Here is a 24,999-nt window from a genome sequence, read left to right on the forward strand (position 1 = left end):
TTATTATTAGTGACCAGTGAGCTGATCCGTCCCTGAGCTCCAGTTCAACTCAATTCAGTTCAATTTTATTTATATAGCACCAAATCACAACAGAAGTTGTCTCAGGACACTTTCCATATGGAGCTGCTACAGAACAAACTCTTTGTCAAACACAGTGACACATTTTGTGACACTCAGAGCCAGTCTGAGCCTTTGATTGGCATACCTGTAGAAGTTTGCAGGGTGTTATGGGTATGTTCTGCCCAGGGGAGTTGGGAGGGCCAGGTGGGTGGATTGGCTGATACGAAGCAGCAAAGGTTGTTTTCAAGTTTTTCAGGGATGTTAGCCAGATTAAATGAATCACATTTACTGCTTACTTTCACATGTTTACGACTATTTCCAACAATATCTGAGAGTCCTAATGTCAGCAACTATCTCATCAATATTCATGTGATAAAATGAGACCAGGTCACAGACAGGATTCAAAACAACATGCAGGTTTACTGAGAACAGAAACAATCTACAACAAGCTGCTTCTCTGTGATCTCCAGTAATGTTGAGTTTTGGTGAGTAAAAGCCAAAGTTGTGGTTTTAACCAGTGCATCCGGACAGTCCAGGACCTGAACACCTGCAGGCACAGAGACACAAAACACCTTCATTCAAGTTTGAGCCACTTTTCTGTCAGTCAGCTCTGAATGACCAATCAGCAACGCGTGTCTCACCCCTGGGTGCAGTTCTGGTGGCAGGACTGGCACTGGCCGGTCCCGTCGGGGTATTTCCAGATCAGCGTGTCTCCGTCTCCCAGCACACCGTGGGGGCAGTGCGGCACGCAGTGGGGACCGTCTTTAAAGTGGGCGCACTGGGAACACTGGTCTGGACCCTGCAGGTGGGGACGGAGGAGGAGTGGAGGCAGTAAGATATGTTCAGAAGTAATTTACACAAAATATGGTCAGTTCTTAAAGATGATATCTGAGAATTTTGAGTGCACGGCTCAACTGGATCTGATCAGATGTTTTGTTTCTTTAAATGATTTTAAAAAACAAGCAATACAAAACATCCTATGAAATATTATTTTTCATTATTTTACGGATTCAATTCGGTGACATTTTGTTTCTCGATACTTGATCAGTTCCTTCTTCTAACTTCCAACTTTTTTCTGTTTTAACTTTGCTTTTAAAATTTGTTGATTTAACTACTTGCTAATTATTACTAATTAGAAGACATGGGTGACACTAAATGGACTATTGATCTTATATATAAATATATATATATATATATTTTTTTTCATATTTAATCTTGTGACTGAGGGCAGCTAAATTGCTCTGACAGTCTTAAACCATTGTTACTGCACATAGTAATATTTGTACACCAGAAATGAAGCCCAGCAGACAGTATTGTCCCAGAAGGTGGACTGACCGGTCCATGGCAGGTCGGGATGTCGGCCTTCAGCAGACACTCCGGGTGACACTCCACACAGCTGCTGTTCACCTGGACCTCTCTGGGCTCACTGCAGAAAAAGAATAAAGAGAAAGGTCAGCAGACAGGACGGAAGCCCTCAGAGGACACAACAATCAGATCAAAGATTCATAAACATATGAGGTAACCTGTCGAATAAAAGCAGCTGTTAAATAAGAATTACAGCCTGTCTCTAATATTAGCCTGTTTCAAATAGCAGAATTCAAAGGTCTGTCTCACCCCTGCAGCAGGTTACAGTGCGACACACAGCGCCCCCTGCGGTTGAAATGCCGACAGGAGACGCACATGGTGGGACCTGGACCCCAGCAGCCCTCATCTGAACACTCTGCGTCACAGGTTCGATTCTGTTGTTCTGTGTGAAGGAGACAGGAAGGTTTTCTCGTTTCATTCACTTTACTAAACAGTGATGGTGGTGATGACCCCGGCACACATGCAGGAACTCACCACAGACGTCAGTGGGGGTGTTGTTGCGCATGCTGATGATCTGTTCGGTGGATCTAAAGAGGCGGGTCCACTGGTCAGCCTGGGTGTAGCAGAGCTGAGGGTTTTCCTTCAACAACACTCCGCCGGCACTCACCTCCTTCAGAGAGCGCAGACCCAGCCAGCGGAGGTGCTTTGCACCTATCACCAAAAAACTGTGCAAACTGGAGAGGAAATATTCAGTATGAGGTTTATGAAGAAAATCTATTCATATATATTTGTTCAAGTCCAAACAAAGACTTGTTTCTGGTTTGAGGAGGTGTGGAGGTGTGGTAGGACAAGTTGAATTCTGCACCATGATGAGATCAGTGGAAGGGATGGTAAATCCGTCCTGTTTATGGTTAGTTTGTCTGACATCCTGCCTCCTATAAAATCTGTTCATGCACAACTAATTTGCATCAGAAAATACATTTTGTGGGACACATAGTGGCAATGAACTTGTGATGATGGTTTTATGGTTCTGTTTAGACACTCAGCACTTGGTTCAGACTCAGGAAACCTGGTGGTTTTAGGTCAGTACTTGAAAAGTCAAAGCTGACACAAAAACCAGGACGTGTTGAGTATTTCAGGATAACCAAAACCAACGCAACGCAAGAATCCATCTGGACACACTTTAGGTTCTGCACTTGTGGGTGAACCACAGTTGTTTCGGATCAATCGGTGTCCTGTGAGGAACTATTTGACAGTTATGGGTGTGGACTGGACAGCGAGAGCAGTGACTGTTCACTGGAAACAATGGTGGCTCCTAGAGATGTTAGCATAGATGTTGCTACAGTTCTATCAGAACTGGAGAGTATTTCTTCATTGAAAGAAGAGAAAAGAGCAGCACTGACGGCTTTTCTTGATGGAAAAGTTGTTTTCAGAGTGAGAGTCCTACGACAACATCATCTGGTTCTTTGATCTGACTGGTTGAAGTTAGCCCATGACCGACAGCTGGTTCATCCAATCACCTGGCAAGTATTTTTTGAAAGTACCTGCCCTTCTCCCAACAGTTTTCTAAGGACGATTCCATCGTCAACATTTCATAATCAGTCAGTGACAAATCTAAAATCTCACATATTCAAGTTAATGTTTCCAAACCTCACTGTGAATCTGATCATCATGCTGACCACTGAGGTCATTCACCAACAACGTATTTATCAAGTGACTCACGCGCGTGTTGTTCTTCCTCTGATGATCTCCAGGTTCTCAAACACTGACAGAGAGGTCAGATTCTCTGGCCAGAACTGGATCAGTAAGTAGCCTGGAGAACACACACACACACACACACACACACACACACACACACACACACACACACACACACACTGACTGTACCTGCTGTTCAATGAGATCAACCACCCTCTAGAACAGGTCTTTCCATCATCGCAACAAAATCAACAAAATAATTCAGTGTTACTCGAGAAGAGAAGCATTGATGACCTTTGACCTACCTGTGATTTCCTTCACTGTCCTGAAATACTCCAGTTTCACCGGGTCCATGGGCGGGGTGTTATAGTATTTGTCCCTGGAGGAGCCAATGAAAAGAAACCAATAGTTCAAGTGTTGATGTGATTTATCACATTGATCACACTCTTCCTTCACTAAAAGTTATGTTTCAGACATCAAGCTGAAGCAGCTGCAGACAGAAGTTCAAGTACCATCAACAGTTCATGCAGGTAGACCTGGTCTCAAAGTTGAGGTCAGCCTTAATGAGCGGAAGCACTGCTTAAACATTTTGTCAGACTTCTGACTTGGAGATGGAAGGAAATTGCAGTGAAAACAGTTCACAAAGATCTTTGTGGTTTGTCCAAAGTAACCAGGACACCTGAAAATGTCATTAAACCTGTGAGCAGCTCATGTAGTGAGGCAGTGAAGAGGATCTCACCCAGTAAAGGAGATGTCAATGATTTCAATGTTCCCATTGATCTTAGTGCAGTTTCTAAAGGATTCAATGTTGGAGCTGTCGACGGCCAAGGCCTCGATCAGAGCACCAACCCCGAGTCCGTCACAGACTGGAGGAAGAGAAAGACTCAGTCAGGTTATTTGTTTAGCATTCAGGTCTGTCTCTCAGTGTCTCTCTCTACCTTTTGGACAGGGTCCATCACAGGGTTTGCAGCGTTGGACTCCGTTCTCCTCCACCTCGTACATTCCAGCACTGCAGACACATGATCCACCTTTTGCCATGTAGTTATCTAGATTTAAACCAAGACAAAGCACATTTTTATTAAAAGCTTTAAAAGTACCTTTTTGGTTTACCATTGCACTCGGAAACTCAAAAACGGCGTGAAAACCAGTGCAGCAGAACAAGAGAGGGTTTTTATTTATTTCCTTTTAATCACAGTGGTGCAAAAGCAACGCAGTAGAACCCCCCAACACCTGGACACATAAGCTGATGTGGCTAAGCAGTGATAAACTTTTCTGTTCTACTGTCACAAATTCTTCAGCTAAATCATTCAAATGTTATTTGTTCTGTCTGACACTGTCTGACTTGCTAATGTGATTAGATGAATATATCAGTTTAGAATGAATTACTGGGATGATCTCAAAGTTGAGGTTTTAAAGTCCATACCGGGGCAGGACTTGACGCAGGTTGCCCCAAGGGAGAACTGGCCGTCTGGGTTTTTAACCATCTGGCGGGTTTTGTGGTCATAGACTGTCAGAGGAGGACAAGCACTTTTACAGGTCCCATTATCATTTAACTCCCTGCAGGCCTGAAGAAGAAGCAGAGAGACAAAAAGAAGGACAGTGTTTTCAATGTGTGTTCATGTAGCTTTATTTTCTAAATATACACAGTAAAATAGTGGACAACAAGTGAAGAATAACTTAACCACAAACGCTGGTTATTTGGTGGGTCCCATAGACTGGGGGCTTTCGTTTTGAAGGAAAAAAATGAAAAATCGACTCATGACAAGAGCTGGAAATTACCAATGGCTTTAAGGTTTCTGTGCACCACATCAGTCTCATGTTTTGTATTGGAGCTGCATTTGATTGCATCATCCTTCTCAAAAAAATTTAAAAATTTCTAATTCATCCTGATTTCCTTAAAGACACAGTTACTGTTGTTAAGATACCCTCCATGGAGTTTTCACTTTGAACTTCATCCGGAGTTCTCTGTTTAGATACAGTTAACACCTGGGAAGTAACTAGTAACTAAAGCTATCACATAAATGTAGTGGAGTAGAGAGTACAGTACTTCTCTCTGATATGTAGCAGACTGGAAGTATAAAGTAGCACTAAATGAAAATAGACAAAGTACAAATATCCCAAAAGAAACCTTAAGTACAGTACTTGATTAACATGTATTTAGTTACTTTCCACTGTTTGCATCATCCTCAACTCTCTTAATGCTGCTGCTGCCTACCAGGATAAATGAAAAATAACTAAATAATAAAATTATTGATAATAATACAATTATTAATAATACACTGAACCAAAATATAAACACAACACTTTGTTTTTGCTCCCATTTTTTATGAGCTGAACTCAAAGATCTGAAACATTTTCTGTATACACAAAATGTCCATTTCTCTCAAATGTTGTTCACAAATCTGTCTAAATCTGTGTTTGTGAGCACTTCTCCTTTGCCGAGATAATCCACCCCACCTCACAGGTGTGGCATATCAACCTGCTGATTAGACAGCATGATTACTGCACAGGTGTGCCTTAGACTGGCCACAATGAAAGGCCACTCTGAAATGTTCAGTTTTATCACACAGCACAATGCCACAGATGTCGCAAGTTTTGAGTGAGTGTGCAATTGGCATGCTGACTGCAGGAATGTCCATCAGAGCTGTTGAACTGAATGATCATTTCTCTACCATAAGTCGTCTCCAGAGGCGTTTCAGACAATTTGGCGGTACATCCAACCGGCCTCACAACCGCAGACAACGTGTAACCACACCAGCCCAGGACCTCCAATCCAGCATGTTCACCTCCAAGGTCTTCTGAGACCAGCCACCCAGACAGCTGCTGCAACAATCGGTTTGCATAACCAAAGAATTTCTGCTCAAACTGTCAGAAACCGTCTCAGGGAAGCTCATCTGCATGCTCGTCATCCTCATTGGGGTCTCGACCTGACTGCAGTTCGTCATCGTAAGCGACTTGAGTGGGCAAATGCTCACACTCGATGGCGTCTGGCACGTTGGAGAGGGGTTCTCTTCATGGATGAATCCCGGTTTTCACTGTTCAGGGCGGATGGCAGACAGCGTGTGTGGTGTCGTGTGGGTGAGCGGTTTGCTGATGTCAACGTTGTGGATCGAGTGGCCCATGGTGGCGGTGGGGTTATGATATGGGCAGGTGTATGTTATGGACAATGAACACAGGTGCATTTTATTGATGGCATTTTGAATGCACAGAGATCCTGAGGCCCATTGTTGTGCCATTCATCCACGACCATCACCTCGTGGAGCAGCATGATAATGCACAGCCCCATGTTGCAAGGATCTGTACACAATTCCTGGAAGCTGAAAACATCCCAGTTCTTGCATGGCCAGCATACTCACCAGACATGTCACCCATTGAGCATGTTTGGGATGCTCTGGATCAGCGTATACGACAGCGTGTTCCAGGTCCTGCCAATATCCAGCAGCTTGGCACAGCCATTGAAGAGGAGTGGACCAACACTCCACAGGCCACAGTCAACAACCTGATCAACTCTATGCCAAAGAGATGTGTTGCACTGCGTGAGGGAAATCGTGGTCACACCAGATACTGCAAGGCTACCTCAACTACGTCACCTGCATCATCCCTCAAGGTCGTTGCTTTTGTTACACCTCCTTTCCATTGCCTCCTCTGATCCGTCTCTCCACGGCCACCATCATACTTGACAACACATGCGAGATGGAGCTAAAGCCACGGCACCAGTTCCAATCCCCACAGTTCTCTGTCTTGATGATGACCATGTCACCAAGTCAGAGGAGTCGCCCGTATTCAAGCTACCTTAAAAATGTTTCTTGTCATAGACATTTGTGACCATTAAGAACTTGGACACCTCACAGGAAACAGTGGTCGAGCTGTACTGGACGACAGTACTGACACACACAAACAAACAGACACTGACCAGGCAGTCTGTGGCTCCAGGTCCAGTGCAGCCAGCAGCACAGTGTTCATGGCAGCAGTCGGTGGGTTTTGGACCCCAACACCTTCTGCTGCACTGACTCGCACACTGCAACTTGGTGACTAATAGAGACACATGGAGACATTTTTGGCCGTGCAGATCATCAACATCAATGATATGAATGTTTATTTATTTATTTGTATATTTGTCCAGTCAAAGACAAAAGGTAAAAAATGAAGAATGATATTTGACACGAGTATTTTTTTAGAATCTTGAAGACAATTAACTTAATTTGGTGGTCTCATATTTGATTTCAAACTGTGACAGACAGCACTTCATCTCTGTATTCAGTAACAAGAAGTGTGTTAGATAGGAAGGCAAATTTAACTGCCATAACTGGTAGAATGTGAAGGTTTGAAATGTTCTGGGGAACAACAGGGAGAAGATTAGGTTGAAATGTTGATTAAAGTGAAGTTCCAACTAAATTGATAAATGAGAGACAGAGGACAGGACAGGAAGGGAGAGAATAGATGAAACAGAGGAAAAAAATGAAGATCAAAGGTGGGAAAACGTAGACAGGAAAGGTACAGCAGGTGGACGATGAGACAAAGGTGTGTGTTTACATTTCTGGCAGTGATCCGGTCCTGGTGTCCAACAAGACCTGTAAGCACACCTTTTGTCACACTTCTGACCTGGAAACACACACACACACACACACACATACACACACACACACACACACACACACACACACACACACACACACACACACACATACACACACACACACACACACACACACACACACACACACACACACACATTAATATTCATTAAAACTCCACAGATTGGAGCCACAACTTAATGAGGTAACCTCATCATTTTTCTACATACATGTACGTATGATGGTACCCTTCTCGAAAACCAAGCTGGGATTGCTGTCTCTGTCCAGGATTTCCCACCACTGGATGGTGTCAGTGTTACACAGCAAGGGATTGTGGATCATCTTTACTCCTCCTCTCAGGATCTCTGTGAGGAGAAGTTTATGGAGTTCAAGAAAAAACTCATCAAGTCAAGTCACTGGATTCCAGTCATATGTGAGGGTCCAGTTTAACACAAACCTTACACATGAACATTGAGTGACACATAAGTGCAACACACACCAACCACATTGTGTAGAGCTGTGCTGCATCAGTTTAACTTGAAGCTGGAATCCGTCAGAGTCTGACAAAGTTTTTTGTTATTGCTGCTAGTATTAACATCTTTCGCCAATCAGACAGAGAGTGCACTCAGTAGAGTGCAGATGTCCGGATGTCTTTAACACCTTGTCGTCTCTTCTTCCCCCCTACATGTCTCCTCTCTCCGTCTTATACATCTTGTAGTGGAGCTTGACACTGCAGCCTTTAATGATCACTGTGGTCTCTGAATGAACGTATGAGACACACGAGTAATTTAGTCCTGCTAAACTGAGTCCACACATGCAAAATGAAATTATATGTTGGGATGTCTAAGTGTGAATCTGATCCAACTTGCTTGCTGCTGTGTGTGTGTGTGTGTGTGTGTGTGTGTGTGTGTGTGTGTGTACCTGTCAGACTGCTGAGCTGCAGCTGTTTCAGCCCTGCAGTGGCGTTCTTGAAGTTCGCCATCACCGTCAGGGCGAACTGGTTTTCATAGAGTTTCTGGCCTCGAATCAGCCTCAGATTGACCAATGGGATGACTGCAGGCTCGTTCAGAGCGATCAGAACGTTTCCGCCTACTTCCTCAATGGACTGAAGAAAGAGAAGGAGATGATCGTATTTAATGTCTTATGCTCAGACATGCCATGATTTAGAAATAATCAAAGTGTGTTTGACACCAAAAAATCCACCATTGATATACAGAAATGTTCAAGTTGAAGCTGAGAAACTGAGGCTGCTCTGAAAACCACAACAAATCCAGCACTGGAAACTGACCTGGAGGAAGGACAGGTCATGGTGCTCCTTGATGTGAGTGATCTCCAGGTTGTCCAGGACCACGGAGCAGTTGGAGTACATCCTCACCATGGAGTTATAGTGATTTTCAAGACTGCCGATAAGATTCAGGTTGGAATTTGATCCCTGACAAACTGATAGTAGACAAACAGACAGACATGCAGACAGATGTTACTGATGTCAGAGCTGAAGTGTGTTTGGCTGCACTTCCTCTATTGACCACTTGGTGGTGCTACTTTCTCAATCACATTGGCTGTATTGTAATGAATGGGAGAACCTTCATCTTCAGATCAGTTTTTTAACAAGTTCAGTCTGGAGAAGATCATTTATCTCCTCCTTAAATTAGCCTAAATGGTATCTGCCTGCTTCCAGTTCAGTTAAATTAAGGATGGTAACATATACAACTGGTCAGACATTGTGGTGCTGAGTGTCCAAGAGGAGGTGGGGGGATGGCCCTGGAACACAAAAGCCCTGGTCAGGAGCCTGGCTGTGGCATTCTGGAGCAGTTGCAGGCAGGAGATGGACAACTGACTAATCCCAGTATACAGGAAGTTGCAGCAGTCCAAGCCGGAGGACATAAAGGCATGGCTGACTGTCTCAAGATCTCTGAAAGAGAGAAATACTGGGAAAATGGCTTTTACTACTGCATTAACTGGCTTGTCAAACTTAAATCAAATATCACACCAAGGTTTTTGTCATGGGGTTGACATGAGTGGAGAGGCTGCCAAGACTGTTGGCAATCACTTCGACAGAGTCAAGGGGCCACAAAGGACAAGTTCAGATTTGCCCTCATTCAGCTGCGCCGTCCAATGTTTTATGTTCTCAAGCCAGTTCCAACTTGATTGGACTGGTCATTTGGTTTCAAGGGGAGATAAAGCTTTGTGTCACATGCCTAACAGCCACATGAAATGTATTTTTGAAGGATCTGGCTGACAGAAAGCACGCACAAAGACAAAATGAATGAGAAGGGGACATAAGATGGTACCTTGTGGGATGCCGCAGGACAAAATTTTTTTCTATGTTCAGAGAGGAGCTTTTACTTTTGCGGTAGGATGCAAACCAGTTCAAGGCAGTTCTATCAACACCAAGCTCGTACTGGAGACGGACCATTAAAATGCCATGATCCATAGCATCAAAGGCTGTGCTGAGGTCAAGAAGAATTAGGAAGGTACTGCACCTTAGGTGACCGAGAGGAGCAGGCCGCTATACTCCTTCAGAAAGGCAGAGTTGGTCTTTAAAACCTGAGTGAAATCTTTTCAAGACCTTTTCTTGGTGTAGGTAGGGCAGCAACTGACTGAGAATAAGCTTTTCAAGAACTGTAAACAGGAATGGAACTTTACAAAGAGGTCTGTGGTTACCGGGCAAGGTGGGGTCTAAGTTGTTTTTCATTTCAGGAGTGGCCTGACCACTGTGTACGATATCAGTGGCCAGAGAGCTGTTTATCATTGAGAGGACACTGAGACTTGCCATGTCAAAACATCCGTCAGGGGGCAGCGGGGACCCTGAAATATTCTACATGAAATATTCTGATGACACAGTCCGAGTGGTTGTGAGGTGGACAGGGTCCCAGAGTGGTGTAGCGGGAAAGGCCTTGCACCTCAGTGACTCCAGAGCTGTTGACTGATCCACCATCCCTACACTGGAGGTCAGTGGCCAGACCACAGACAGAGTGGTGGCATTGAAAAGCCTCAGCGCCACAAACTCACTTTCAAACCTAAGAGTGAAATCATCTCCAAATGTCAGCGACTCCTTTCTATGTGAGGAAACTCCAGATCCACTGATCAGTTTTACTGACTTTCTGCAGGTGCTTCATTGAATCCATCATCACCTTCAACATGACAGCCTGGTTTGGTGCTTTGAGCAGAATCTGCCTCAATCCTCTCAACAATCCAATTTGAATTCACACAAAAAATGGAAAAAAACAACAACGCAAAATGTATTTGTTTGTTGTGTTACCAAACAAGCTGGACAGCTGGCTTTGGACGGAGGGTACAGAGGTCATACAGGGACCATTTCTACATCCTGTCCCTGAAACCATGATGAAAACAGCATTGTGTGTGTGTGTGTGTGTGTGTGTGTGGGGGGGGGGGGGGGGGGGGGGGGGGGGGGGTTTATTAAACCTTGAATGAAGGTCAAACACCAAGGCAGAGGACACATTTCCACTTTCCTCACTAAGATTGATTGAGTAAGATGAAAGCCGTTTGAAAGGACGGTTTTTATGCTGTTTCCAGGACTAAACCCTCAACCCAAGGTTAACCAATCGAAACACCTTGAAATATTACAATCCATTCATTTAGCTGTCAATCATCCCCTTAAAATTCCCACAGAAAACCATTTAAAAGAGCGTCATTTTTAAACAAAGCCAAGAGTTAGAGAGTCTTTGATGTCCACAAACAAAGCCAACCCCGGACTTCACTGAGGTACAGTCATTTTAAAGAACACATTTATGGGTTGCCAGGTTTGAACTCTGTCCCAGCTCTACAGTGAACTAAACCCAGCTGATTAGTGACGAGCTCATTAGCTAACAACGTTCAACATGTCAGTCAGACTGAGCTGGTAGATGCTGGAAGGTGGATTCTCTCTGTTTTGATGGAGCCAGGCTAACAGTTTCCCCCTGCTTCCAGTCTTTGTGCTAAGCTAAGCTAAGCTAACTGTGTCCTGGACTGACAAATGAGGCTGATATAAAAAGTTGAACTAAGACAGAGAGAGACAGACAGACAGACAGACAGACAGACAGACAGAGAGGTAGATGACCTGAAACCAAATCGGTCTGACCCTGAAACTTAGAAGTTTGTTTAAACCAATAAACAAACACACACACGGGCTTCTGTGTAATGATCATGATAATTCTATTTGTAGTTGCCCACTCCGCTCTCTCTCACCCCGGACTCGCTCCGGACTCGGTCCTACCTCTCCTGCCAGAGCTGGTGCAGCAGCAGCAGCCGAGCAGCAGCAGCAGCAGCAGCAGCGCTGCTCCACCTCCACAAAACTTCATGTCTGCGGCTGATTTTTACTGAAACTCCTCCAAGTTGTTCTGCTGATGATGGTTTATGCTCCTGTGACAAAGTGCTGAAGCTGAATGAATTCTGATGGATTCACCTCCTCTGTCTGCACTCCTCTGTCTCCACACCTCCTCCTGTCTCCACACCTCCTCTGTCTCCACTCCTCCCCTTTCTGCTGAAGTAGAACTTGACCTTTTTAGTTTTATTATATTATGCATTTTTAACGTTACTCTTAAAGTTATTTTATTACCATTTGCACATTTGCATTGTCAAGTTTTTGCTATTATCATCATTATCATGTTCTCTTTATAGCTCAATTTTGTAATTCTTTGCCTTTTGTCCCTCTTTCTGACAAATCATTTTGTCTGCAGGGATCAATAACTCTGTATTTATACACAGCCTGAGTATTTGTACACAGGCTGTGGGATGTTCTGCAGGATATTTAAAGGTCCTGGACGTCCTGTGTGTCAGTGACTTTGTGGTCATTTGATTCACTTTGATTCAAAGTCACAATAAAAACCAAAACAATGAGGTCAAACGTGCCTCTGGGCCTCATCTTGGGGACCCGTCTGGCTTCACGTTAACACGGTGGATGTTAGGATACACAGTAGAGACATGAGTCCATACCGAAGCACCTTTACTGTGGTTTGTGGTGGTCACCTTAACCTGCAGGCCACCAGGACGCAGACTGGGAGCACTGGTTCATTTCTGGGACTTTAATGGTCTGGGGATATGAGTGTGTGGAGGCTCAGCAGCTATATTCTGCCCCCTAGTGACGTATTCTGTCACTGCATATAACATAACTGGTTCAATTATAGATCTAAATGTTGAATTGTCATGTTTTTAAACTGTATTTGTTGTGGTTGTCCAGACTTGCACCGATAAAAGTCTGATGAATCAGCTGTTAGCAGCTCCTGTTAGCCTGTTCACTGCGACACTGAAGAAAACTTAAAACGTGATGATTCTCAGGAAAGTTCTGCACCGATAGAAAGCGTTCTTCTGATTTCTAAACAGATTTATGGACATCGACAGGCATCAGTGGTGTTATACCCTCAGGAAGCTAAGTCACACTGAACCTGACTGTATGCACATCAAGCCTGCGTGTTCCAGTTTGAAGTCCTCTGGTAGGTAGCACACGTTACCTGAGCCGCAGGTGATTTTCAGCCAGGCAGCAGCCAGTCAGCCTGTCCATCTGAAGCCCAGACTGAAATATCACTCACAGTCCCCGCAGGATGAACCCTGCTGTCTTTGGTGGTCCTCTGACTTCCCTCTAGCGCCACCTGCAGGTTGACATTTATGGTTTGGAAAGAAATTTCTCACCAACATCAAAATGCAAAATCAAAGAAAGCATCAGCCTCAGGGACACTGCTAATAACTCTCTCTCTCTCTCTCTCTCTCTCCCTCTCTCTCTCTCTCCCTCTCTCTCTCTCTCTCTCTCCCTCTCTCTCTCTCTCTCTCTCTCTCCCTCTGTGGGAGTGGTCTCCTCTCGCTCCTGCAGGTCACGTGGTTCGAGCCTTTGTTGATGATTCAGTGGAGAAAGAGCAGGAGGACAAAAAAAAAAAAGTCCCGGTCCGACCGACCTACCGCATCCGTCCTCTGCCGGCGAACACTCGCTCCTCTGCGGCCTGGATGCTGCTGGAAGTCCCTTCGGATCTCTCCTCGGATCTTTTTCTCCGCGGCGTTCCGCGGTTCTCCCCGCCGGTTTGAGTGCGAGGCAGCGGGCTGGGGGATGGAGGCTCAGTCCGGGCTGTGAGCAGACTGAGACTGAGGGGGTGGTGGAGGTGTGGGGGTCGGTGTGTGAAGCCCCAGGCCCTGCTTTGCTTTGTTATCGTGGGCTCCGTGTAGCAGCCGTCCTCCCGGCTTTCTCACCGTGTTTTCGTGGTTCTTTCTGTCGGGTTCGGCATGAAGTCCTCGTCCTGAGGCGCTGGAGGAGTTTTTGGACGGAGGGAAGCACATGGAGGATTTCAGCCCGCTTCATTAGTCTCTTTTTCTGCGCCGTGTTTTTCTATTGAGGATTTTCCTGAAAGACTATAGAAAAACGCATTTTTTCCTCGTCTTTACGTTTTATTTTTTTATCCCGTTTCTACTCATCTGTCTCTCTTTGTGTCCGCCTGTCTGTCCCCACACCTCCATCTCTGTATTTGTCTTCTTCCCCTCCATCCATCTCTCGCTCTATCTCGTACCTTTGGGTCTCCACCTCTCCCCTCTGTCTGTGTCCATCCCTCCATCTGTCTCTCCCTCCGCCCTCCATCATGGCTCCGGTGAGCCGGATCTCCTGGTCCTGCTGCCTGCTGGTTCTGCTGGTTCTGCCCGCCGTCCGCAGCTCGTTCCCCCGCAGCGGAGGCAGCAGCGGCGCGGACTGCGGCCCCGGAAAGGCCGCCGACTGCCCAGGTGAGAAACGAACATCCTGGTTACACCTGAGCTCGTCACAGTCCTCCTCAGGACGCTCTGTCTGCCGGTGGTGCGGGTTTCTCTGGAACTCGGTCCATGTTGGAGGTCAGAGGTCACAGTTTGACCCTCAGCTCTTATTGGATGTCTCAGAGCAGGTGATTACATGATCCAGCTGTTGTCATTGACACATCTTGTGGTTCTGTTGTCATGGCGACCACAGGGCCCTGATGGATAACAGTGATTGATCCTTCCATCAAATCAGTTGTCATGACAACAGAAAGATGGCGTCGATGACACACCTGTGCAGTGTGAGCAGAGGCTGTAATGAAGGTTAACCTGCTGCAGCAGCCATGTTGCTCACTGGTGTGTGTGTGTGTGTGTGTGTGTGTGTGTGTGTGTGTGTGTGTGTGTGTTGACCACTCCTCACTTTAACCGAGCTCTATCTTTAGGGTTAATTACAGGGTGGAGAAACAGGGCGAGGTTACATGAAGGAGTGCCCTGTGTGTGTGTGTGTGTGTGTGTGCGCTCAGCCTATATGTTGAAGTCCTCATGGAAACATCAGGCTGGAGCCACGCTGACGTGTAAACTCTGACGGATGGTTCTGGTGAAGTTCTCCGTCTTCCTTCACGTTCAGACTCAAACACTGAATGCTAACGCTAATGCTAATGCTAATGCTAACAGACACCCTGTGAACCACAGCTGGTGGATTGGTCAGTTAGTCTTGTTGAAGTTGTTGGGCAGCTGGTCAGGTGTCTCCACACCTGGAAGACGCCTGTAGCTTCGTCCTGTTCTCACTGTCGAAAGAAACAAAAGAAAAACAGTCATCGACTCGACAAAATTAAACCAAGACAACATGTTTCACCTATCTGTAATATTCTAGAATGTGGTGGGAAGCAACTGCAAATATTTACTCAAGTACTGTATTTAAGTACAAATGTAAGGTATTTGTATTTGTATTTGTACTTCTACTCTACATTTATTTACTTCACCAGCCAAGAAAATCTGACGCTTCGTTAGAGATTAAACTGTGTCTGAGATTACAGCTGACGTGATTGGCTGACAGACACTTCAAAGTATTTTAATAGCTGATTCATCATTGAAGTGATCTTTACTGTGGAATCATTGATGTTTGATCTTCTCACATGTTTGATTTGCTGCTTTTCCTCTAAATGATCTCAATGATCTGAATGTGTTTGGAATCATGTGGAGCTTTGGACTGTTTGGACCAAACAAACATGGTGAAGGCGTCACTTTGGGCTCTTTGTCACCACATTTCTCACTATTTTCACAATGTTTCCAAAGCAAACGATCGATCGATTGATCGATAGAGAAAATGATCAGCAGATTGATCCGAATGAAAAGAATCATTAGTTTGAGTTAAAATGAGCTCCATCTCAAACTTTCGATGATTTAATTTTCAGAGACAAAATGCTCCGTTCAAAAGAACTAAATCTTTCTAAAAAATGAGCTCTTGGTCATGATCATCTCCAGTATCATTGATTCATCTTCCGTCCAAAAGAGGAGTTCAAATGTGGATTCATCCGCCGCTGAAAACAGTCCCTGACAGACGGTGTGTTTCCTCCTGATGGTTTATAGAAACTGCAGTGAGCAGCTGTTTTAGGAAAGTTGGAGCTTTTTAAACATGAAACTAAACGTCTGTCAGGTGTTTTAAAGGTTCACGTCTTCAGCTGAGAGCCACAGACAGGAAGTCAGACGGTGTTCAGAGACAGACGGACGGACGGACGGACAGACAGACAGACATGTTGGTTTGAGTGTGAACGCACAGGCAGATTTCTACACCGGTCACATGACTCGGTTCTCTTCTCTGATCTAAATGTAGAAATGTAAAATATCTTGCAGACACTGATCAGGAGAAGCTGGCTCGGTTTGTTTTTTTGAGGATCTGAAGGATCAAATCTTTGTGATTTCTATTTCCAGAAGATCTGAACTCTTTGTGATCACGTTCGCCTACTTCAGCTCAGCCTCAGACCTCCAGCGAAGACGCCGCTCGTCGGTAGCTCTTCATTCACGAGCTCGTGACTCGTCTGAAACAAAGTGGGAGAAGGAAACAGTGAGCGTGTTCAAACGCAGTTCAGACGAAGGTGAAGACGGAGCAGCAGACTGAATGTTACCAACGCAGACCCATCCAGAGTCAGAGTGTGATCTGCTAAATCAGACGTTTATTCAGCAGAAGTGTGTTGAATCAGAATCATGTCTGCGCTCACAATGGTCCTTTTGCTCTGGCTCAGTTCAGATGAAGGGGTTTGTTTCCGTAGCTTTCTTCTCGGTGTGTGGTTGCATCAGTTCTTGGGACGGTTCCCACCTGACGACCCTGCAGACCATCAGAGGATGCTAACTCGTGGCTTCTGGTAAGACTAGTGGAGCCAGATGTTCAGTGGTGGCGGCTGCACAGCTGAGGGGGCCGTGGCACTTTTCAGACCCTGTTGCCTATCACGCCAACAGGAGGCAGCCTCTGTAGTTTGGAAGCTCCAGCACCTTTGGGATGAACTGGACCACCGACTGTGAGCCAGACCTGATCACCAGCACCAGTGTTGGACTCTGTGGTGCTCTGGAGTCTGAATGGGATCAAAGCCCCACAGCAGGTTCAACATGTGGAGGAAAGACCGAAGCCAGAAGAGTGCCGGCGGTTATCCTTTCAGGTGTCCACATACTTTTGGCCATGTGGTGTAACTGTGGATGAAGGTCGAGACGCAGAAAAACAAGCAGAGATGATGAAGTCAGCAGAGCATGACAGGGCGAGCGAGGGTTACTGATACAGAGAGAGAGAGAGAGAAGGTTAGTCAGTCTTCGCCTCACTGATCATCAGCTCTTCCTCCTCACTTTGAGGTCAGTCTTCTTCACTCACTGCCCTCTGGCCTCAGATCAGCTTCACTGTCTTCACCACTGAAGCTTCAGCACACCACGCCGTTCCCTCGTCAGCTCGACCAACCGGCTCATTCTGTGTTTTCGCCCCGCAGCAGTTTACAGGGTCTGACGTCGGCTCGGTCTCGTCTTTGTTTCCGGACGAGTTTCTTCTCTCCTGACTGTGAGCCGATCGGTGGTCGAGACTCGTCACAGTTCACCGACTCAAGAGTTTCACATCTGATCCTGAAGTCCAGTTCAAAGGCAGCGGCACACTTTCTGAGCTCGGAGCCAGTCGAAGGGTTGGATGGACCAGAGACCGTTTCAGTGTGAAACTGGTCTACTTCAGGAAGCTGGTCTGAGTCTTTCCAGCCTGCTTCATCAAAGAGCTTCTGCGCCTTTTGAGCGCAGGAAGCTGTCGAGGAATCGGTGCAGGAGAATGAACGTGTTTCTAACGTGCGTTCAGACGTCACAGCTGTGAATTTATCAGGACCAGCACTTCTTCACGTACGATCAGTCTTTTCAGACCAGGTGGAAACAGGAGTTTGGTTCCTGGTTTAGCCTCTGACTTCAGCTCTTGACTGGGTCCTGGTTTAGTTTCAGGCTCACGTGGTTCTCCAGCTGTGACAGTTACCTCCATCCTGCTCTCAGCTGCTGTACCTCATTCTGTTTCGTGTTGTCTGTGTTTAAATGGAGGCTTTACTCTAAATCCCCACAGAGCCGCCATGACGGGTCTCTGCAGACCTGTCTCACGCTGTAAACAAGCTGTAATTGGTTGGTGATGCAACCAATGGCTGTCAAATGGGAAGTTTGTAACTATAGCAACCAGACATTATTGAAAAGCCATGGGTTGTGTCAGGTGAAGGTTTGTGTGTCAGAAGACAGAAAGATGAAGATCTGCAGACAGACAGACTGTTGGATCTCCTCCTGAAGGAGGTTTCGCCGGCAGAGATTCGCTAATAATGTTTCCACGCAGTAACACGCAGTAACGCAGTAACACGCAGTAACACACAGTAACACAGAGTAACACGCAGTAACACGCAGTAACACACAGTAACACACAGTAACACGCAGTAACACACAGTAACACACAGTAACACACAGTAACACGCAGTAACACACAGTAACACACAGTAACACGCAGTAACACACAGTAACACACACTCTGCAGGCTGAGGCTGGGAACTCAGTGTTTCTGTTTTTTTGTCCACCCTCACAGTCGGCTCTGTGTGTCAGCTGCTGACTCAGCACACTGAGGTATTTATTAATTACAGGGGAGGCGGGGGTCACGACCCCTGTAATTACCAGCTCTAATTGGCTTGCCTGCGGCTTGTCGACCAATCAGCTGCCATCAGGAAATTACTGCCCTGGATAATAGTGTGTGTGTGTGTGTGTGTGTGTGTGTGTGTGTGTGTGTGTGTGTTGCTTCATTTCCAGCCACACACAGACTGAGACATGTGAGTGTGGTTCATTTTCATTTCGATGCTGACAGCTGTCACTGGATCAATGATGTTAGCCGCTCCTGTTAGCAGTGTAGCCGTGGACGGACGGTCACTGGGTCACTGAGGGACGTTCTGCAGTGATAACGAGCGTCTTTCTTTGATTTCTGAGCAGATTTACGTCCATTTATTTGTGATGGACATCATCGTCTGATGGTGTTTTCTGAAGAACCTGGCGCTGCTGAAAGCAAACCTCCGGCCTCGTGACGATCTCTGTTGTCCTTTCTCAGATCTGTCGGAGAAGAAGAGCGACCTGCGTGTGTGCGACGCCGGGACGTGTCGCTTTGGAGGAACCTGCCGCGAGAACGGAGCCGACATCAAGTGCGTCTGCCAGTTCCACGTGAGTCCGAGCGCCTAACGAGCGCTTCCTGTCTGAGGTTTGAGCAGCGGCGCAGACGGTTACTGCGGCCTGTCAGCGTGGACAGAAGAATACTATCCTTCACTTCTACTTCTTGAAGAATGTACTCAGAACACTTTGTGCTGTTTTTGTCATCTTCAAGTGTACTTAACTGGTCCTGGAGTACCACTTAAATACACTTGAAGTGTAAATTGCTGCTGAATTGGCAAAACGATTTCCAGACTTTAAGTGTACTGAAGTACACGAGTGAAAAATCACCCGCAGTACAATTGTATTATATCACTAACAACTTCATTTGAAGTATGTATACTTCAACCAAAGTTAAAGTACACTTTAATTAAGTGTACCAATACTTTATTACTGTTAAAACTGTTTGTATTCTAGTACTTTTTCAAAGTACAGTTAAGGACGATTTATAATCCACTTTTCTAAGTACCATGGTAACGGTTTGCGTGCGTCACGTAGAGGTGGCGGGCGGCTCGAGGTCGTTTCGTACTGACTCTTCATTCATTGTCACCTCACTGTGTCTCAGTGCCATAAGAAGTACGTCCCTGTCTGCGGGTCCAACGGAGACACGTACCAGAACGAGTGTTTCCTGAGACGAGCCGCCTGCAAGAAGCAGAGAGCCGTCACCATCCTGTCCGAGGGACCCTGTTACCACGGTAATGCACACACGTCCACACGGTGGACGCTTTACGTCGGTCTCATGGTTTTTGACATGTAAATTTACCCAGAATGCCTTTCAGTCAGTGTGCGAGGTTCGTGTAAAATGCCGTCTGACTGAAATCCTCCCTCACGGAGGTTTGAGCGTTCGCTTTGTGTCCACTCACTGTTTGACCAATGAGAGCTGCTTCCTGTCAGCTGATCACATCCTAACGTCTCTGTGTCTCTCCTTCAGACGCTGGTTCAGGATCAGGTGACGGAGGTAAACAAAGCTACGACACACTGACCTCTAATAAGAATGATGATGATGGTGATGATGATGATGATGATGATGGTGATGGTGATGGTGATGGTGATGATGGTGATGATGGTGATGATGATGATGATGGTGATGATGGCCATGCTGTCCTGGTTTTGATGTGCAGATGACGAAGGCTCCGGTCGCGGAAAAAAAGCTTCGAAATGTGGAAACTGCAAGTTTGGAGCCGAGTGTGACGAAGACTCTGAAGATATGCTGTTAGTACACACACACAAACACACACACACACACACACACACACACACACACACACACAGAGTAAAAAATGTACCCTTCAAAATAAAAGTCTAATTCACATCAGATTTCCACATGATGATGATGACGTCATGATGTCACTGCAACACGAATAAGATGATCCTGTTGTCAGAGTGTTAACTCTGTGTGTGTGTGTGTGTGTGTGTGTGTGTGTGTCCAGCTGCATGTGTAACATCGTGTGTAACGGCCATAACGACAACCCGGTGTGCGGCAGTGACGGCGTCACCTACGACACGCCGTGTCACGTGCGGGAGGCGTCCTGCCTCAAACAGCTGAAGATCGACATCAAGCATGTGGGCCGTTGTCAAGGTAACAAGGACACAAATCAGCTGATTGATTAACTGAAAAATCAACGTCAAACTCTGAGGACAGAGAGGAGGACGAGGAAGGAAAAGAGAGAGGCAGAGGATGGACAAGAGGAGAAAATTGAGGAGTGAGGAAGAGTTAAAGGAAAAGAAACGATGAGGAGATGACAAAAAAGGAAAGAGGAGGAAGGAGAGAAGGAGATTATAGAAAAGAAAAAAGACTTAAAAAGAGGAGAAATGAATGAAAACAGTAGAGGAGATGAGATGGAGAGAGGACAAGAGGAGAGCTGGAGGAAGAAACAAGGGATGGAGGAAGGATGAAGAAAGGAGCAGAAAGGAGAGGAGGACGGATGGAGGAGGACAGGGATGCTGGAGGAAAATAGGGAAGAAGAGAAGTAGAAAAAAGAGGAGAAGAGGAAAAGACAAGGAGTTGAGGAAAGACCAGAAAAGGAAAGGGGTGGAGGAGAAGAAAAGAGGAGGAGCCCTTTTCCTCTTTTTTTCCTTAAAGAGGAAGAGTGCAGGAGGCAAAAGAAAAGAAAAATAAAAAAAGAGGAGGGAAGAAAGGATGGATGACAGGGGAAAGGAAGGAAAGGAGGAGGAGAGATAAGAAATGAGGAGAGGAGGAAGAAGGAAAAGGAGTCAAAGAACGACAGAGAAGAGAGGAGAAGGAGGTGACAGAGGAGAAAAAGGAGATGCTGCTGCTCATTTATATTGAATGATGACCTGACCCCAATACACACACACACACACACACACACACACACACACACACACACGGCTGACTGGTCACATTTAACCTTCTGCTCTTCATTTTTTATACTCCTCTTCTTTCCTCGTCCTCCTCCTCTTCTTCGTTGGTGCTGGTCGGTTCTTCTCTTCCTGACGACACTCGTCCCTCTGATCTCGGTCTGTCAAATAAAAAGATATTTTTGAAATAAAGAAGCATTTTCTTCTTCTGTGGTTTCAGATAAAAGCAGGAAGGACGACAGCATCAGGACCAAACCGGACATCTATGGTGAGACTCGGTCCCGCAGTCTGTCTGTAGCTCTGCAGTGTGTCTCTAAGAGCCAATCACAAACCAGAGTTTTCTTCTTCTTCTTCAGCTGTGTCCAAGCCCGGTGAAGGGGAGGGGTTTGTGGACAGCCCCGCCCCCTGTCCCGAAGACTACGCCCAGTTCTGTGAACATGGCCAATGTGAGATGAGACACAACCTGCCCACCTGCAGGTAGGTACCCCCGTCTGTCCGCCTGCCTGCACACAGCAGCCAATCAGAGCGGAGAATAACTCGGACGCAGGATGGCGTGCAGATGTAACTGTTGTCTGGAGGACATCCACCTGAACGTGTGTGTGTCTCAGGTGTGAGGCGGCGTACGGCGGTCCTCAGTGCGATCAGCTCCTGGACTTTAACATCCTGTACGTGGTGCCCAGCGGTCAGAAGCTGCACTACGTCCTCATCGCCGCCATCATCGGAGCCGTTCAGATCGCCGTCATCGTCGCCGTGGTCATGTGCTTCACCAGGTACTCGCACCACTGCCATTACTACTGTTACTTACACGACTACTACTGCTGTCAGTACTACCACTACTACTATTAGTACTACTGCTGCTGCTCAGATGAACTGGTGCTGGTCCACAAACCCAAACCTGAACCAGGTCTGTCAGCCACGTGTAGTAATATTGCTAGTTGGCTGCTATAATATCTGTTAATACTACTACCACTGCTAAAAAGTACTGCTACAGTACTATTACTGCTCCTTTTATTAGCAGTACCAATATGAACTCTAAAGACAAAAGGGAGTATTAAAACTACTATAAGTGATATTAGTACTACACAACTACCACTGTGTGTTATCACTGCTGCAGTAAACACACACACACACACACACTGCGTGTTGTTGACGTGCACTTCCTGTCGTCTCCTGCAGGAGGTGCAATAAGACGAAGCGTGGGCGGAGGCAGAAGCAGCACCTGGGTCACTTCCCGTCAGGAACGTCGTCCAGGATGATGTAGCTGCGGCTCTTTTCTCTCTCGTGTTTTTATGAAACAGAAATCTTTCGTACCACAGACTGACTGCATTTTTGATAGCTCGACTTTTTGGTGCCTCTTTTTTTCCCTTTTTTAAGATCATCTTTGAAGTTCTTCAGGGGCCTTATTTCTCCTCCAGGGCTGCTTTAGTTCTTCTGTCCGTCTGCAGATGGTTTCCTGTTTTCTGGCAGGCGGAGCAGAGACGTCCGTTGGGTCTGCGTCTGTCCCGATGCCGCCGTCCTCTCAGACTCTGAAACACTGTGGACCCTCCGGCAGGAAACGTTATTTATCTGATTGTATCTTCACTTTGGACCGTCCACATGCAAACTGGAAACCCACAGATTGTCTCTTTGTTTTGGCCCTGTGAGACGCAGATCGATGCTGTTTTCGTGCTTTTATTTTGAAGGAACATTAAGACGTTTAGCTCTGTGTGGTGTGAAGTCATGAGCGTTGAGCTCTGAGATGAAACTGCAGCTCGATGCTTCGTGTGGACTTTAAATCCCACTGAATTTATGGTGCTGACATGTTTGACGTCCAGCTTAATTTTCTCAGGATTCACTTAAACTGAATTTATTTGGATCAAATTCTGATGTAAATAAAGTGCAAGAGGAAGAAGTCACCTACGTTTTTAGCCAAACTGTAGATTCTGGAAACGAGTGAGACGCAAACTGAAACCACATAAATTCAGGAAGTGGATTTGAAGGTAAAATGTCTTAAAATCCTAAACTCACACTTCAACATGAAGTATTTAGTCGGGATTAAATGAGGTGTTCAGGTGTTTATGAGATTGATGTTATTATTATTATCATCATTTTCCCATGATTCACCTTCAAACTGAAGCATCAAAGCACAGTTTTGGTTGAATTGTCTGTTCTGATAACTTTTGACAGCGTTCACGTGCTGAAGACCACGTGGACTCTGGTGTGATCTGGTCTTGTTTTGTGCTCATGTTTGGTTTTCTTCTGTTCTCTTTGTGTTATACTCGCAGTCATCCTGCAGGGGGCGCTCTGTCCCTGGACTGCAGGGTTTCAGGGACCACTGAGGCCCCCTCGGGTTTTGTTGACTGACGGTTTGTTTCTGTTTTGCTGCGTCTCACAGGGTCAAAAATAACTCTTCATGGAACTCAGATGAACTTTATTTTACTTCTTTTTGTATTTGTTATGATGAGACGCTCCTGAAAACCAAAATGCTGTTTTTTCTACTGTTTAAAAGGTGAGAAGGTACAAGCTGACATGTACAGGTTGTTGTTAGAATTATTTTATTGCCTAATTTTCAGACGACGCCATTCCGGAAATGGATTCCAATGTTCGTGTGCTTCGACAAGCTGATGATAATTTAAATGTTACTGTTTTTTGGTCGAGTTTCTTCTTTTTTTTCTATAATTTGTAACAATGGTACGAAGTGTCCGTGTTGGTCGTTAATTGTGGTAGAAGGAGTAGACTCAATAAGCTGGAGGTTCCCTGAAGTATCGCTGCTCTGAGGTCAGATTCGACTCTTTGCGGCGGGAGTGGAGCTGTGGTCTGAGGGAATCCAGCCTGATTTTACTGTAGATGTTGCATGAACCAGTGAAGCTGTTGTCTAGACTGTGCTGTAGTGGAACTAGAATTAAATTATGACGTTTGAAACCAGCGTGTCGTGGCTTTCACCTGCTCGCTCACCTGACGGCAGATTTGACCAGATGGTGCTCAAAGAGTCAAAACCGTGAAACTGGACGCTGAAGCACTTGATGAGACGGAAACCATGTGATTAGAATGAATTACAGATCCTGATTCGGCGCTCCATCAGATCTCTGCATCAGAAAACTGAATCCATGTTTTTGTGTCCAGGCGACCGATGTAGACGGCAATGTTTGAAATTGGTACAATGTTCATCATCGTTTGTTGTTCTAAGGCTCTGACAACTTCATGGAAATGATCCTACAGAGACAAACCTCTTTGACAAACAGGAAGATCTTTCTCGTCCAACCAGAAACGGCCAGATTCCATTTACAGAAACGACTTCCACAAACAGCCCATTTTAATGTCACCTGGAGTCGTTGATGAGCTGAAAAGTTGATCGTAGTTAAATAAACCTTCTTATTGTTTGTCTCTGAAATAATCCAAGAGAGACAAGATGGGTAAGAGCAGAATAAAGCCTACCTCAGACACCTGGTGGCAGGTATCGTCACCTGGGGATGGAGGCGCAGCTGAGAGTTGAAGGTGTGATTGGATGCAGTTCCCTATATGACCACCAGGTGCTGCTCCAGGGAAGCTGTAACACATTCATTCAGCGCTCAGAGCAGAACTTCACTTTTCTCATATGAATCTAAATCATTTAGAAAACATTTTAACTTTTTAAAGGGAAGAATGTTTCAGCCAATCACAGTCATCTCTACCTGGG

General features: G+C 45.7%; 3 protein-coding genes across 4 annotated transcripts in view; 2 read left to right on the forward strand and 1 right to left on the reverse strand.

Moving 5' to 3' along the window:
- LOC143339681 (NLR family CARD domain-containing protein 3-like) overlaps positions 1 to 24,999 on the forward strand; it is a 371,505-nt gene that overhangs the window by 78,909 nt on the left and 267,597 nt on the right. The gene's annotated exons all lie outside the window — the stretch shown is intronic.
- On the reverse strand, positions 460 to 14,253 carry LOC143339687 (melanoma receptor tyrosine-protein kinase-like). Of its 2 annotated transcripts, XM_076761064.1 has the most exons (17): positions 13,530 to 14,253; positions 13,088 to 13,225; positions 8,926 to 9,077; positions 8,559 to 8,742; positions 7,868 to 8,002; positions 7,597 to 7,665; positions 6,977 to 7,095; positions 4,487 to 4,628; positions 4,002 to 4,109; positions 3,803 to 3,929; positions 3,369 to 3,442; positions 3,088 to 3,178; positions 1,900 to 2,099; positions 1,675 to 1,807; positions 1,396 to 1,486; positions 702 to 859; positions 460 to 607 (listed from the first exon to the last, which is right to left on the reverse strand). In XM_076761064.1, exons 3-17 carry the CDS (start codon positions 9,013 to 9,015, stop codon positions 571 to 573), a joined length of 1,758 nt encoding a protein of 585 aa, XP_076617179.1. In that variant the 5' UTR covers positions 9,016 to 9,077; positions 13,088 to 13,225; positions 13,530 to 14,253; the 3' UTR covers positions 460 to 570. The 2 variants fall into 2 exon arrangements, with proteins under 2 accessions (XP_076617179.1, XP_076617180.1); XM_076761065.1 differs by lacking the exons at positions 13,088 to 13,225; positions 13,530 to 14,253 and having other exon boundaries at positions 463 to 607; positions 8,926 to 9,286.
- LOC143339692 (tomoregulin-1-like) lies at positions 14,198 to 24,248 on the forward strand. The gene is made up of 10 exons (XM_076761071.1): positions 14,198 to 14,336; positions 18,928 to 19,037; positions 19,588 to 19,717; positions 19,954 to 19,980; positions 20,144 to 20,234; positions 20,453 to 20,601; positions 21,565 to 21,612; positions 21,701 to 21,821; positions 21,953 to 22,114; positions 22,521 to 24,248. The coding sequence occupies exons 1-10, from the start codon at positions 14,198 to 14,200 to the stop codon at positions 22,603 to 22,605; spliced, it is 1,062 nt and encodes a 353-aa protein (XP_076617186.1). The 3' UTR covers positions 22,606 to 24,248.

The sequence above is a fragment of the Chaetodon auriga genome, chromosome 21, assembly GCF_051107435.1.
Source record: "Chaetodon auriga isolate fChaAug3 chromosome 21, fChaAug3.hap1, whole genome shotgun sequence".
NCBI classification, from domain to species: domain Eukaryota; kingdom Metazoa; phylum Chordata; class Actinopteri; order Chaetodontiformes; family Chaetodontidae; genus Chaetodon; species Chaetodon auriga.

Coding starts and splice junctions, on each gene's coding strand:
- LOC143339687 (XM_076761064.1), bottom strand. CDS start 9,015: ATGGTGAGGATGTACTCCAACTGCTCCGTGGTCCTGGACAACCTGGAG. Junction 8,003..8,558: donor GCAGCTCAGCAGTCTGACAG/GTACACACACAC, acceptor TTCTCCTCACAG/AGATCCTGAGAGGAGGAGTA. Junction 1,808..1,899: donor CACCCCCACTGACGTCTGTG/GTGAGTTCCTGC, acceptor TCCTTCACACAG/AACAACAGAATCGAACCTGT.
- LOC143339692 (XM_076761071.1), top strand. CDS start 14,198: ATGGCTCCGGTGAGCCGGATCTCCTGGTCCTGCTGCCTGCTGGTTCTG. Junction 19,038..19,587: donor AGTGCGTCTGCCAGTTCCAC/GTGAGTCCGAGC, acceptor ACTGTGTCTCAG/TGCCATAAGAAGTACGTCCC. Junction 20,602..21,564: donor GCATGTGGGCCGTTGTCAAG/GTAACAAGGACA, acceptor CTGTGGTTTCAG/ATAAAAGCAGGAAGGACGAC.